At 48.4% G+C, this 15122-nt stretch overlaps 1 protein-coding gene across 2 annotated transcripts in view; it reads right to left on the bottom strand.

Moving 5' to 3' along the window:
• LOC106570830 (uncharacterized) overlaps positions 1 to 15122 on the bottom strand; it is a 106200-nt gene that overhangs the window by 45079 nt on the left and 45999 nt on the right. For both annotated transcript variants that reach the window (XM_082961555.1, XM_082961556.1), the window contains exons 21-25: positions 13877 to 14121; positions 13319 to 13415; positions 12260 to 12356; positions 9179 to 9926; positions 8820 to 8963 (exon numbers count right to left, since the gene is read on the bottom strand). In XM_082961555.1, coding sequence (XP_082817681.1) covers positions 8820 to 8963; positions 9179 to 9926; positions 12260 to 12356; positions 13319 to 13415; positions 13877 to 14121 — 1331 coding nt within the window. The remainder of the gene's footprint in view (positions 1 to 8819; positions 8964 to 9178; positions 9927 to 12259; positions 12357 to 13318; positions 13416 to 13876; positions 14122 to 15122) is intronic.

The raw sequence follows: 15122 nt of genomic DNA, 5'->3' as shown, positions 1-15122 counted from the left end.
GTGCTTCAACTGTCCTCTTGCTGTGCTTCAACTGTCCTCTAGCTGTGCTTCAACTGTCCTCTAGCTGTCCTCTAGCTGTGCTTCAACTGTCCTCTAGCTGTCCTCTAGCTGTGCTTCAGCTGGCCTCTAGCTGTGCTTCAGCTGGCCTCTAGCTGTGCTTCAGCTTGCCTCTAGCTGTGCTTCAGCTTGCCTCTAGCTGTGCTTCAGCTTGCCTCTAGCTGTGCTTCAGCTTGCCTCTAGCTGTGCTTCAGCTGTCCTCTAGCTGTGTTTCAGCTATCTTCTAGCAGTGCTTCAGCTGTTCTCTATCTGTCCCCTAGCTGTGCTTCAGCAATCCTCTAGCTGTCCTCTACCTGTGCTTCAGCTGTCCTCTAGCTGCCTCAGCTGTGCTTCAGCTGCTCTGCTGCCTCGAGCTGTGCTTCAGCTGTCCTCTAGCTGTGCTTCAACTGTCCTCTAGCTGTCCTCTAGCTGTGCTTCAGCTGTCCTCTGACTGTGCTTCAGCTGTCCTCTGACTGTGCTTCAGCTGTCCTCTGACTGTGCTTCAGCTGTCCTCTGACTGTGCTTCAGCTGTCCTCTGACTGTGCTCCAGCTGTCCTCTAGCTGTGCTCCAGCTGTCCTCTAGCTGTGCTTCAGCTGTCCTCTAGCTGTGCTTCAGCTGTCCTCTACCTGTGCTTCAGCTGTCCTCTACCTGTGCTTCAGCTGTCCTCTAGCTGTCCTCCAACTGTGCTTCAGCTGTCCTCTAGCTGTGCTTCAGCTGTCCTCTAGTTGTGTTTCAGCTATCTTCTAGCGGTGCTTCAGCTGTTCTCTATCTGTCCCCTAGCTGTGCTTCAGCAATCCTCTAGCTGTCCTCTACCTGTGCTTCAGCTGTCCTCTAGCTGTCCTCTAGCTGTGCTTCAGCAATCCTCTAGCTGTGCTTCAGCTGTCCTCTAGCTGTCCTCTAGCTGTGCTTCAGCTGTCCTCTAACTGTGCTTCACTTGTCCTCTAGCTGTTCTTCAGCTGTCCTCTTGCTGTGCTTCAACTGTCCTCTAGCTGTGCTTCAACTGTCCTCTAGCTGTCCTCTAGCTGTGCCTCAACTGTCCTCTAGCTGTCCACTAGCTGTGCTTCAGCTGTCCTCTAGCTGTGCTTCAGCTGGCCTCTAGCTGTTCTTCAGCTTGCCTCTAGCTGTTCTTCAGCATGCCTCTAGATGTGCTTCAGCATGCCTCTAGATGTGCTTCAGCATGCCTCTAGCTGTGCTTCAGCTGTCCTCTACCTGTCCTCTAGCTGTGCTTCAGCTGTCCTCTAGCTGTGTTTCAGCTATCTTCTAGCGGTGCTTCAGCTGTTCTCTATCTGTCCCCTAGCTGTGCTTCAGCTATCTTCTAGCTGTGCTTCAGCTGTCCTCTAGCTGTCCTCTAGCTGTGCTTCAGCTGTCCTCTAGCTGTGCTTCAGCTGTCCTCTACCTGTGCTTCAGCTGTCCTCTAGCTGTGCTTCAGCTGTCCTCTACATGTGCTTCAGCTGTCCTCTACCTGTGCTTCAGCTGTCCTCTAGCTGTCCTCCAACTGTGCTTCAGCTGTCCTCTAGCTGTGCTTCAGCTGTCCTCTAGTTGTGTTTCAGCTATCTTCTAGCGGTGCTTCAGCTGTTCTCTATCTGTCCCCGAGCTGTGCTTCAGCAATCCTCTAGCTGTCCTCTAGCTGTGCTTCAGCAATCCTCTAGCTGTCCTCTAGCTGTGCTTCAGCTGTCCTTTAACTGTGCTTCAGCTGTCCTCTAGCTGTGCTTCAGCTGTCCTCTAGCTGTGTTTCAGCTATCTTCTAGCGGTGCTTCAGCTGTTCTCTATTTGTCCCCTAGCTGTGCTTCAGCAATCCTCTAGCTGTCCTCTACCTGTGCTTCAGCTGTCCTCTAGCTGTGCTTCAGCTGTCCTCTAGCTGTGCTTCAGCTGTCCTCTAGCTGTGCTTCAGCTGTCCTCTAGCTGTCCTCTAACTGTGCTTCAGCTGTCCTCTAACTGTGCTTCACTTGTCCTCTAGCCGTTCTTCAGCTGTCCTCTTGCTGTGCTTCAACTGTCCTCTAGCTGTCCTTCAACTGTCCTCTAGCTGTGCTTCAGCTGTCCTCTAGCTGTGCTTCAGCTGGCCTCTAGCTGTGCTTCAGCTGGCCTCTAGCTGTGCTTCAGCTTGCCTCTAGCTGTGCTTCAGCTTGCCTCTAGCTGTGCTTCAGCTTGCCTCTAGCTGTGCTTCAGCTTGCCTCTAGCTGTGCTTCAGCTGTCCTCTACCTGTCCTCTAGCTGTGCTTCAGCTATCTTCTAGCTGTGCTTCAGCTGTGCTTCAGCAATCCTCTAGCTGTCCTCTAACTGTGCTTCAGCTGTCCTCTAGCTGTGATTCAGCAATCCTCAAGCTGTCCTCTAGCTGTGCTTCAGCTGTCCTCTAGCTGTCCTCTAACTGTGCTTCAGCTGTCCTCTAACTGTGCTTCAGCTGTCCTCTAACTGTGCTTCAGCTGTCCTCTAGCTGTCCTTCAGCTGTCCTCTACCTGTCCTCTAGCTGTGCTTCAGCTATCTTCTAGCTGTGCTTCAGCTGTCCTCTAGCTGTCCTCTAGCTGTGCTTCAGCAGTCCTCTACCTGTGCTTCAGCTGTCCTCTAGCTGTCCTTTAACTGTGCTTAAGCTGTCCTCTAGCTGCGTTTCAGCTATCTTCTAGCGGTGCTTCAGCTGTTCTCTATCTGTCCCCTAGCTGTGCTTCAGCAATCCTCTAGCTGTCCTCTAGCTGTGCTTCAGCAATCCTCTAGCTGTCCTCTAGCTGTGCTTCAGCTGTCCTCTAGCTGTGCTTCAGCTGTCCTCTAGCTGTGCTTCAACTGTCCTCTAGCTGTGCTTCAACTGTCCTCTAGCTGTGCTTCAACTGTCCTCTAGCTGTGCTTCAACTGTCCTCTAGCTGTCCTCTAGCTGTGCTTCTGCTGTCCTCTAGCTGTGCTTCAGCTGGCCTCAAGCTGTGCTTCAGCTTGCCTCTAGCTGTGCTTCAGCTTGCCTCTACCTGTCCTCTAGCTGTGCTTCAGCTATCTTCTAGCTGTGCTTCAGCTGTCCTCTACCTGTCCTCTAGCTGTGCTTCAGCTGTCCTCTAGCTGTGCTTCAGCTGTCCTCCAGCTGTGCTTCAGCTGTCCTCTGACTGTGCTCCAGCTGTCCTCTGACTGTGCTCCAGCTGTCCTCTAGCTGTGCTTCAGCTGTCCTCTAGCTGTGCTTCAGCTGTCCTCTAGCTGTGCTTCAGCTGTCCTCTAGCTGTCCTTTAACTGTGCTTCAGCTGTCCTCCAGCTGTGCTTCAGCTGTCCTCTAGTTGTGTTTCAGCTATCTTCTAGCGGTGCTTCAGCTGTTCTCTATCTGTCCCCTAGCTGTGCTTCAGCAATCCTCTAGCTGTCCTCTAGCTGTGCTTCAGCTGTCCTCTAGCTGTCCTCTAACTGTGCTTCAGCTGTCCTCTAGCTGTTCTCAACTGTCCTCTAGCTGTGCTTCAACTGTCCTCTAGCTGTGCTTCAGCTGGCCTCTAGCTGTGCTTCAGCTGGCCTCTAGCTGTGCTTCAGCTGGCCTCTAGCTGTGCTTCAGCTGGCCTCTAGCTGTGCTTCAGCTGGCCTCTAGCTGTTCTTCAGCTTGCCTCTAGCTGTGCTTCAGCTTGCCTCTAGCTGTGCTTCAGCTTGCATCTAGCTGTGCTTCAGCTGTCCTCTACCTGTCCTCTAGCTGTGCTTCAGCTATCTTCTAGCTGTGCTTCAGCTGTCCTCTAGCTGTCCTCTAGCTGTGCTTCAGCAATCCTCTAGCTGTGCTTCAGCAATCCTCTAGCTGTCGTCTAACTGTGCTTCAGCTGTCCTCTAGCTGTGCTTCAGCAATCCTCTAGCTGTCCTCTAGCTGTGCTTCAGCTGTCCTCTAGCTGTCCTCTAACTGTGCTTCAGCTGTCCTCTAACTGTGCTTCAGCTGTCCTCTAACTGTGCTTCAGCTGTCCTCTAGCTGTGCTTCAGCTTGCCTCTAGCTGTGCTTCAGCTGTCCTCTACCTGTCCTCTAGCTGTGCTTCAGCTATCTTCTAGCTGTGCTTCAGCTGTCCTCTAGCTGTCCTCTAGCTGTGCTTCAGCTGTCCTCTAGCTGTGCTTCAGCTGTCCTCTAGCTGTGCTTCAGCTGTCCTCTAGCTGTTCTTCAGCTGTCCTCTTGCTGTGCTTCAACTGTCCTCTAGCTGTGCTTCAACTGTCCTCTAGCTGTGCTTCAGCTGGCCTCTAGCTGTGCTTCAGCTGGCCTCTAGCTGTGCTTCAGCTGGCCTCTAGCTGTGCTTCAGCTGGCCTCTAGCTGTTCTTCAGCTTGCCTCTAGCTGTGCTTCAGCTTGACTCTAGCTGTGCTTCAGCTTGCATCTAGCTGTGCTTCAGCTGTCCTCTACCTGTCTTCTAGCTGTGCTTCAGCTATCTTCTAGCTGTGCTTCAGCTGTCCTCTAGCTGTCCTCTAGCTGTGCTTCAGCAATCCTCTAGCTGTGCTTCAGCAATCCTCTAGCTGTCGTCTAACTGTGCTTCAGCTGTCCTCTAGCTGTGCTTCAGCAATCCTCTAGCTGTCCTCTAGCTGTGCTTCAGCTGTCCTCTAGCTGTCCTCTAACTGTGCTTCAGCTGTCCTCTAACTGTGCTTCAGCTGTCCTCTAGCTGTGCTTCAGCTTGCCTCTAGCTGTGCTTCAGCTGTCCTCTACCTGTCCTCTAGCTGTGCTTCAGCTATCTTCTAGCTGTGCTTCAGCTGTCCTCTAGCTGTCCTCTAGCTGTGCTTCAGCTGTCCTCTAGCTGTGCTTCAGCTGTCCTCTAGCTGTGCTTCAGCTGTCCTCTAGCTGTGTTTCAGCTATCTTCTAGCGGTGCTTCAGCTGTTCTCTATCTGTCCCCTAGCTGTGCTTCAGCTATCTTCTAGCTGTGCTTCAGCTGTCCTCTAGCTGTCCTCTAGCTGTGCTTCAGCTGTCCTCTAGCTGTGCTTCAGCTGTCCTCTACCTGTGCTTCAGCTGTCCTTTAACTGTGCTTCAGCTGTCTTCTAGCTGTGCTTCAGCTGTCCTCTAGCTGTGTTTCAGCTATCTTCTAGCGGTGCTTCAGCTGTTCTCTATCTGTCCCCTAGCTGTGCTTCAGCAATCCTCTAGCTGTCCTCTACCTGTGCTTCAGCTGTCCTCTAGCTGTGCTTCAGCTGTCCTCTAACTGTGCTTCAGCTGTCCTCTAGCTGTGCTTCAGCTGTCCTCTAGCTGTGCTTCAGCTGTCCTCTAGCTGTGCTTCAGCTGTCCTCTAGCTGTGCTTCAGCTGTCCTCTAGCTGTGCTTCAACTGTCCTCTAGCTGTGCTTCAACTGTCCTCTAGCTGTCCTCTAGCTGTGCTTCAGCTGGCCTCTAGCTGTGCTTCAGCTGGCCTCTAGCTGTGCTTCAGCTGGCCTCAAGCTGTGCTTCAGCTTGCTTCAGCTGTCCTCTAGCTGTGCTTCAGCTGTCCTCTAGCTGTGCTTCAGCTGTCCTCTAGCTGTGCTTCAGCTGTCCTCTAGCTGTGCTTCAGCTGTCCTCTAGCTGTGCTTCAGCTGTCCTCTGACTGTGCTTCAGCTGTCCTCTGACTGTGCTCCAGCTGTCCTCTGACTGTGCTCCAGCTGTCCTCTAGCCGTGCTTCAGCTGTCCTCTAGCTGTGCTTCAGCTGTCCTCTAGCTGTGCTTCAGCTATCTTCTAGCGGTGCTTCAGCTGTTCTCTATCTGTCCCCTAGCTGTGCTTCAGCTGTCCTCTAGCTGTCCTCTACCTGCGCTTCAGCAATCCTCTAGCTGTCCTCATCCTGTGCTTCAGCTGTCCTCTAGCTGTGCTTCCGCTGTCCTCTAGCTTTTCTCTAGCTGTGCTTCCACTGTCCTCTAGCTGTGCTTCAGCTGTCCTCTAGCTGTGCTTCAGCTGTCCTCTAGCTGTGCTTCAGCTTGCCTCTAGCTGTGCTTCAGCTTGCCTCTAGCTGTCCTCTAGCTGTCCTCTACCTGTGCTTCAGCTGTCCTCTAGCTGTGCTTCAGCAATCCTCTAGGTGTCCTCTAGCTGTCCTACAGCTATCTTTTAGCAGTGCTTCAGCTGTCCTCTAGCTGTGCTTCAGCTATCCTCTATCTGTCTTCTAGCTGTGCTTCAGCTATCCTCTATCTGTCTTCTAGCTGTCCTCTAGCTGTCCTCTAGATGTGCTTCAGCTATCCTCTATCTGTCTTCTAGCTGTCCTCTAGATGTGCTTCAGCTGTCCTCTATCTGTCTTCTAGCTGTCCCCTAGCTGTGCTTCAGCAATCCTCTAGCTGTCCTCTACCTGTGCTTCAGCTGTCCTCTAGCTGTGCTTCAGCTGTCCTCTAGCTGTGCTTCAGCTATCCTCTAGCTGTGCTTCAGCTATCCTCTACCTGTGCTTCAGCTGTCCTCTACCTGTGCTTCAGCTGTCCTCTACCTGTGCTTCAGCTATCCTCTAGATGTGCTTCAGCTGTCTTCTATCTGTCCTTTAGCTGTCTTCTAGCTGTGCTTCAGCAATCCTCTAGCTGTCCTCTAGCTGTGCTTCAGCTGTCCTCTAGCTGTGCTTCAGCTGTCCTCTAGCTGTGCTTCAGCTGTCCCCTAGCTGTGCTTCAGCTGTCCTCTAGCTGTCCTCTACCTGTGCTTCAGCTGTCCTCTAGCTGTGCTTCAGCTTGCCTCTAGCTGTCCTCTAGCTTTCCTCTAGTTGTCCTCTAGCTGTCCTCTAGCTGTGCTTCAGCTATCTTCTACCTGTGCTTCAGCTGTCCTCTAGCTGTGCTTCAGCAATCCTCTAGCTGTCCTCTAGCTGTGCTTCAGCTATCTTCAAGCGGTGCTTTAGCTGTTCTCTATCTGTCCCCAAGCTGTGCTTAAGCAATCCTCTAGCTGTCCTCTATCTGTGCTTCAGCTGTCCTCTAGCTGTCCTCTAGCTGTTCTTCAGCTGTCCTCTAGCTGTCCTCTAGCTGTGCTTCAGCTGTCCTCTAGCTGTGCTTCAGTTATCTTCTAGCGGTGCTTCAGCTGTTCTCTATCTGTCCCCTAGCTGTGCTTCAGCAATCCTCTAGCTGCCCTCTACCTGTGCTTCAGCTGTCCTCTACCTGTGCTTCAGCTGTCCTCTACCTGTGCTTCAGCTGTCCTCTACCTGTGCTTCAGCTGTCCTCTAGCTGTGCTTCAGCTATCTTCTAGCGGTGCTTTTGCTGTTCTCTATCTGTCCCCAAGCTGTGCTTCTGCTGTTCTCTATCTGTCCTCTAGCTGTGCTTCAGCTGTCCTCTAGCTGTCCTCAAGCTGTGCTTCAGCTGTGCTTCAGCTATCTTCTAGCGGTGCTTCAGCTGTTCTCTATCTGTCCCCTAGCTGTGCTTCAGCAATCCTCTAGCTGTCCTCTACCTGTGCTTCAGCTGTCCTCTAGCTGTGCTTCAACTGTCCTCTAGCTGTGCTTCAGCTGTCCTCTAGCTGTGCTTCAGCTGTCCTCTAGCTGTGCTTCAGCTTGCCTCTAGCTGTGCTTCAGCTTGCCTCTAGCTGTGCTTCAGCTTGCCTCTAGCTGTGCTTCAGCTGTGCTTCAGCTATCTTCTAGCGGTGCTTCAGCTGTTCTCTATCTGTCCCCTAGCTGTGCTTCAGCAATCCTCTAGCTGTCCTCTACCTGTGCTTCAGCTGTCCTCTAGCTGTGCTTCAACTGTCCTCTAGCTGTGCTTCAGCTGTCCTCTAGCTGTGCTTCAACTGTCCTCTAGCTGTGCTTCAGCTTGCCTCTAGCTGTGCTTCAGCTTGCCTCTAGCTGTCCTCTAGCTGTGCTTCAGCTTGCCTCTAGTTGTCCTCGAGCTGTCCTTTACCTGTCCTCTAGCTGTGCTTCAGCTGTCCTCTACCTGTCCTCTAGCTGTGCTTCAGCTGTCCTCTACCTGTCCTCTAGCTGTGCTTCAGCTGTCCTCTACCTGTCCTCTAGCTGTGCTTCAGCTATCTTCTAGCTGTGCTTCAGCTGTCCTCTAGCTGTCCCCTAGCTGTGCTTCAGCTATCCTCTAGCTGTCCCCTAGCTGTGCTTCAGCTATCCCCTGAAATCAATAATAAAATTACTATAAATCTATAGATGGTTATGTCTATTTTATGAAGCAATCCTCTTTCAATGTACCACATAGCAGCATTCGTCAGCCAAGACAACATTCAGCTTTACGGCCCACAATGCACCAACCAGTCTAGGACAGCAGACAAGCCCTAGATTCAGATAAGTTTCAGTATGTTGACCACGACAGCCTTTAGTTCTACTGTTTATTAAACATCGCTATGGAGATGACAATCCAACGTCAATAGTCCTGGCAAGTGTTTTTGTGGGTGTGTGTTTCTTCTTCTTCTTATGTAAGAGAGAAGGTTTTGATATGATCACCCATGTTCAAAGAGATCAAGATAAATCCAAATACTTGATTAAAACTCGATCTGTTTCCGTTTCCAAAGTAAATATTTACACCAATTAAACAAGCACAGAACAAACTGAAACTCAGCCAGATCAATAGGAATGAGTCGACTTCCTTCTTTTTCTTATGATAACTTTAGTAACAAAACACTGTACCAGTTCTCCAGAATGTGATGTGTTTTGCTATGTTCGACAGTGGGGTTTTAACACCCCAAATGAAGTACCAACACCTATTTCAATCCATTTCAAGCACTGGGGCAAACTTCTCTACCAGCTTGGGCTCAGGACAGCGCAGTCTTTCCTAGATTAATTTCCAGACAGGGGTGCAAAGGTCCCCAAAGCAACAAACACTTTTAAGTGGGAAGAAAGAGAACTAACTTTAGGCTACCTGAAAATAACTTTCAGCAAGGTATGCAGTCAAAATATTCTAAGATTTGTCCCATTAAATGATCAATGTGTTTGTAGTGTATTTCCTAATAGAAGACTGTAGTGTAGTGTTGACCTTGTCCCAGGCGTAGGCTGAGGAAACAGGGATGTTGTTTCCCAGGATAGCTGCAACCCAGAGCTCTGGGGCCTGGAAGTCTTTGCCCGTGACGCTGTCTCTGATCCAGCCTTCTAGGAGCAGAGACGCCTGGTGGACACAGCCCTGGAAGACAGAACAGAATATGGCCATATCATTTAAACCTTTACATTGAAATATTAGGAAATATATGATTTTATATGAACGTTAAATTGACCTTTTCTATCGAAATATATACTGTATATGACGTTCCTCATCGAAAACAATGAGGAAAATGTGAATCGAACTTACCTTCCTGAATTGATTACATTTAAATGGAATTGTCCCCAGCCCTGCCTCACCCTCCACATCAGCTGTAGTACATCCTCTCCTGGTGTGATGATCCCTCTCTTGATGAGCCTGATCAACTTCCTGTTCTCTTCTCCATCACTGGCCGGCCCTTGTTGTAACACCTTGCTTCCCATGTCAGGCATGTTTCCATGTTGTGGTTTGCTGTTTCTGTTTCCTTGTTGTGATGGAAAGGTAGTGTTGTTTTTGTTGTTATTGTCATCCCGGTGTTGTGTTGGAATTTCCTTACTGATCCGAGTGGTGCTGGTGGGTGGAGCCAGAGACGATGAGGGAAGAGCCATGGGCATTGGTACCAGGAAATACCTGGTGGTGTGCTGAGGGATAGGCGTGGTGGCGATCCAAGGGAGTGTTTCCATGGTAGCGGATCGTGTTGGAGGTTGTGTTCGAGGCGGCGCTACCTGAGATGTCTGGCTACTACCTTCTTGTTTGTCTCGGTTGTCGTGACTACCAGTAGAGCTGAACAAGTGGGAAGCGTGGCTCCCCTCGTGGCTGCCTGCGAGGCTCCTTTCTGAGGGAGCATGGCTGGAAGTGGTGGTTGATAAGGGGGAGATGTTCTGATCTCTCCCCGCCTGGGAGTGCTGTGTCTTGGGGTGCTGAGTCAGGGTCGGGCCCCTCCGGGTGCGGAGCTGGAGCTTGAAGTCGCTTTGCTTCTGGAGGATACCCAGCAGCCTCTTCTGACGCGACGCCAACGAGGTCAGCTGACCACGCAGCACTCCCTGCCGGAACGAGTCTGACGCTATCCTGCAGGAGAAGAAGAAGAAGAGGAGAGGACGAGGAGGAGAAGGAAAGGAGGAAGGAGGAGAAGGAGGAAAGAGAAGGAAGAGGAAGACGAGGAGGAAGAAAGAGGAAAGGAAGGAGGAGGAAGAGGACGAGGAGGAGGAAAGGAGGAAGGAGGAGAAGGAAGAGGAGAGGGAAAGGAAAGGAAAAAGAAGGAGAAGGAAGAGGAGGAGGACGAGGAGGAAACGAAGAAGGAGAAGGAAGAGAAGGAAAGGAAGAAGGGGGAGAAGAAGAAGAGGAGGAGAACGAGGAGGAAAGGAAGACGGGGAGAAGAGGAGGAAGAGAAGAGGAAGAGGAGGAACAGGAGAAGGAGGAACAGGAGAAGGAAGAAGGAGAAGAGGATGAAGAGAAATTGAAGGAGAATAACTTATCCATACAACAAAGTATTTTAGGAATGTATCTAACCTTACGAGAGATGCTCAACTCTTCCCATAATAAACTCATAACTCATAATAACCTTTACAGTACTGTGACCCTAATACATGTTGACCCCCACAGAGATACACTATATATACAAAAGTATGTGGACACCCCTTCAAATTAGTGGATTTGGCTATTTCAGCCACACCTGCTGACAGGTGTGGCTGAAAATCAACCACGCAGCCATGCTCCATAGACAAACATTGGCAGTAGAATGGTCTTACTGAAGAGCTCAGAGACTTTCAACGTGGCACCGTCGTAGGATGCCACCTTTCCAACAAGTCAGTTAGTCAAATTTCTGCCCTGCTAGAACTACCCCGGTCAACTGTAAGTGCTGTTATTGTGAAGTGGAAACTAGGAGCAACAATGTCTCAGCCGAACAGGACCACCAGTTGCTGAAGTGAGTAAAAATAGTATGTCCTCGTTTGAAACACTTCCTACTGAGTTCCTAACTGCCTCTGGAAGCAACGACAGCACAATAACTGTTTGTCGGGAGCTTCATGAATTGGGTTTCCATGGCCGAGCAACCGCACACAAGCCTAAAATCACCATGCTCAATACCAAGCGCTGGCTGGAGTGGTGTAAAACTCGCTGGCATTGGACTCTGGAGCAGTGGAAACACGTTCTCTGGAGGGATGAATCACGCTTCACCATCTAGCTGCCTCTTTATAACGCACATTGTTGAAGAAAAGTTTCAAATTAAATCACGCTGCCAGATTATAATGAGATTTAATGTTTTAATAATGAGGTTTTTATAATGAGTTTTATTTATTTATTTTTTACCCCCCCCCTCCCCATTTTCGTGATAACGATCTTGTCTCATCGCTGCATCTCCCCAACAGGCTCGCGAGAGGCGAAGGTCAATCAAATTTTCAATCAAATTTATTTTTATATAGCCCTTCGTACATCAGCTGATATCTCAAAGTGCTGTACAGAAACCCAGCCTAAAACCCCAAACAGCAAGCAAAGCATGTGAAAGAAGCACGGTGGCTAGGAAAAACAAAAACCTAGGAAGAAACCTAGAGAGGAACCAGGCTATGAGGGGTGGCCAGTCCTCTTCTGGCTGTGCAGGGTGGATATTATAACAGAACATGGTCAAGATGTTAAAATGTTAAAATGTTCATAAATGACCAGCATGGTCAAATAATAATAATCATAGTAGTTGTCGAGGGTGCAACAAGCACGTCCGGTGAACAGGTCAGGGTTCCATAGCCGCAGGCAGAACAGTTGAAACTGGAGCAGCAGGTCGAATCATGCTTCCTCCAAAACATGACCCACCAAACTTCACTTCTTACCACCCGCTCGCTTAACCTGGAAGCCAGCTCCACCAATGTGTCGGAGGAATCACCGTTCAACTGATGACCAGAGTCAGCCTGCAGGCGCCCGGCCCGCCACAAGGAGTCGCTAGAGCGCGATGAGCCAAGTAAAGCCCCCCCCGGCCAAACCCTCCCCTAACCTGGACGACGCTGGGCCAATTGTGTGCCACCCTATGGGACTCCCGTTCACAGCCGTTTGTGGGATCGAACCCCAGGCTGTAGTGACGCCGCAACATATGAGGTTTTATAATGAGGTTTCATAATTAAGAATTATTAATGATGAGGTTTAAGCTTTGCAAAATGCTTTCGTACGACAAGGTGGTCACCCTTTCTGTTTTTTAATTCTATGCACCCCACTGTTTTCTTTAGTCACTGACTCACCAATAAGCTGAGTCACACAGCAGAGCTTGATAAACATCACACTCAGGATGCTGGCATGTGTGGGTGGGGTGTGTGTGTGTGGATGGGGTGTGTGTGTGTGGATGGGGTGTGTATACAAAACGTGATAAACTTGAAACTCAAGATGTTGTGAAGCAATAGGAAGCAGTGTTGTTTCCAGACCTGTACTTCTTGGTGAGGTCATCTTTCTCTGCCTGCTGCTTCTCCAGCACAACATTCAGAACACTCTGGATCTCTGATAGCGCCATCGTCAATTTGTCTACAGGGAAATTTAAACAAATGAGTAGGTGAGGTGTCAGAGAAAAGTTCTTAGGAATCATGTTAAAACCTGTTTTACAACAACAAAAACCTCCCAGCTCAGCGTAGGTTTTGGGGTGATGTTAAGCCAGTGCTCTGACAAACTCTGAGCCAGGAGTAAAATCAACTCCTAAAAAGTTTATCTCAGCTGATAATCACGACAGTTTGAGGTAGCGCAAAGGAAATATAGTGATGTCGCTCATTGACATTGTAACAAGTATGTGGAATAACCAACACTCCAGAGAACCACGGTGAATGTGACTGTACATCAAATGTTGCAATGGTAAAACATTTGAAATAATTGTCGCCTGACACCATCCCTTTGCCTACTCTCAATTGCCTAATATGTTGGCATGCATATTTTTTTACCACTGAACCACTGACTCACTACATTGTTCTATTATCCAGACAGCTGCATGTGGAGCAGGACCCACTGACTCACTACATTGTTCTATTATCCAGACAGCTGCATGTGGAGCAGGAACCACTGACTCACTACATTGTTCTATTATCCAGACAGCTGCATGTGGAGCAGGACCCACTGACTCACTACATTGTTCTATTATCCAGACAGCTGCTGGTCACTCTGAAATGATGAGGACAGCTCATGAGGACTCCTAAATATCTGTTGACCTTAGTGGACTCTTATGAATAAAGAGGCTTCATGTATAGCTTTTCTTTGTACCTATGAGAGTAAAATGTATCTATTATTATCACTTATGGCGTTTTGTGGATATGAGCCCTGTTTTCCCGCCAGAACTGTTGTTGAATAAACATAAAATAGACATATCAGGAGAGGTTTGTGTGAGAGAACATTTTGAAGGACTATTCAATCCTTGTGGTGTGTGATTTCAAGCCAATACTCAATGAAAGTGTATCTGCGTCATTGTCAAGCCTCCTTAAGTTTGCCTTCGGCTGTTTTACCTGCATCCTCTGACTTATTTAATTTCCAGGTTGACATTTCCTCTTGTTTTCGCTCCACATCCTCCAGAGCCGTAGTGATAGCTTCAGAGGGATACAGCTAGAGAAAGAACATAAAAGGGGATCTTATTATACATATCAATGTTCCAATATTTTCTAATGACTAATTTTAAGCTGACTAAATTGCATTTGGATTACTGTTACAGTGCCATGTGGGTTAATTGGATTCATTCTGACATTTGAAGATGTTTTATTTATTTTTAATTTTGATTATTTGTGTATTTGTTGACATTTTACTGCATTGTAAGGAGCTAGTAACATAAGTATTTGGCTTCAAGCACTATAAAATCTGCTAAACTGTGTGCACAACCAATAAACTTTGATTTGACTAGACTAGACACAGAATCCAACCCAATGCTAGATAATTCTTACATTAAAACATGTTGTACTCGTTCAAATATTCTCTTTTTCTCTCAAAGAAATTCCTAAAGAACTAACTCTAATGTTAAACTAGTATTTATTCCCCAACTTTCAGAGGTGTGTACTGTATTTAGCTTTTACTGTCTCAGTGGTGCTGTCTTTCTGTCTGGGCTGAATGTCACCAGGCTGCCTGTCTCGTTCTCCGTCTCCTGGCTGTCCGTCTCTGTCTGTATCCCTGACACCTGTGTGTCTGGCTTTGTGCCTTTCCCAGTCGCCTTCACAGCAGAGATGGGCTGGGACAACTGGCTTCCTTCTGCTGCGACCCTCAGACACAGACCTAGAGACACCACAACGCTCAGAGGGCCTCTCAGAGGGCGCAGAACTTCCTGAATGAATACATACCACATTCTCTCAGGTCATGGACAACTGATATTGTTAAGAGTTGCAGCTAACACTATGTCTCTTTATCAGGGTCAATTCAAAATGAAGACAGTCAATACAAAAAGTAAACTGACATTGTTACTTAATTATTGTAAAATGTTTTAAAAAAATACATTTTCGATGACTTCTCAATACTCAAAATGATTTACATTTTAAATTCCAATAACTTCCTGAATTGACTGACCTCATTTGACCCCAACCCTGCTCTTTATGTACATGTTGTAAAGAGTGTTGTGCATCCATGTCTCATCTAAAATCTATTTTATATTTATGATCAAAAAAGTGATGTTGTCAATTTTGACAACTGATAACAAATGCGTAAATCTGGACAGTAACAGCCGAATAGGATTTTAAAAAAAGCACTTCGGGCCTGTCAATCTGAGGCCTAAAAATATCCCATTGAACTTTCGTCAACGTACCCTCTAATCAATATTGCAGCATCGTGGCCTGTACTATAAATATCTCAGGAGAGGCAGGCTGGGAATGTGCCTCTTACACACCTGGGTTCAAATACGATTTGAAATCATTCTATTGGTTTCATTGCAATAGGCAAGCTCAATCAAGCGCAGCTACAGTATTTGAAATGATTTCAAATAGTATTTGAAACCAGGTCTGCAAAAGATGAATGTTATGTACCTTGGTTACAGAGAAGGGTGTAGCTGCTGCTCATCATGGTGACCGGATTATGGGCGAGTGGGTGTGTCGAAAGGAAAGTAATGGATGTGTGGATAGCAGTGGGTGTGTCGAAAGCGCTCTGCTTAGACCAGGGTTTCCCAAACTCTGTCCTTTGACAGAGCTTTGATTATTTGAATCAGCTGTGTAGTGCTAGGGCCTAAAACAAAACATGGGGGCCCCAGGCCCTAGTTTGGGAAACCCTGGGTTAGACGGTTTTGTTAAGATGCGGGTTCTTTTTCTTCCGCTACCAGACATTACATAGAGCTAGCAT

The sequence above is a fragment of the Salmo salar genome, chromosome 15 (assembly GCF_965601325.2).
Source record: "Salmo salar chromosome 15, fSalSal1, whole genome shotgun sequence".
NCBI classification, from domain to species: domain Eukaryota; kingdom Metazoa; phylum Chordata; class Actinopteri; order Salmoniformes; family Salmonidae; genus Salmo; species Salmo salar.
Note: the sequence above shows the minus strand (reverse complement) of the source record. Positions and strands in the feature narration are given on the sequence as shown.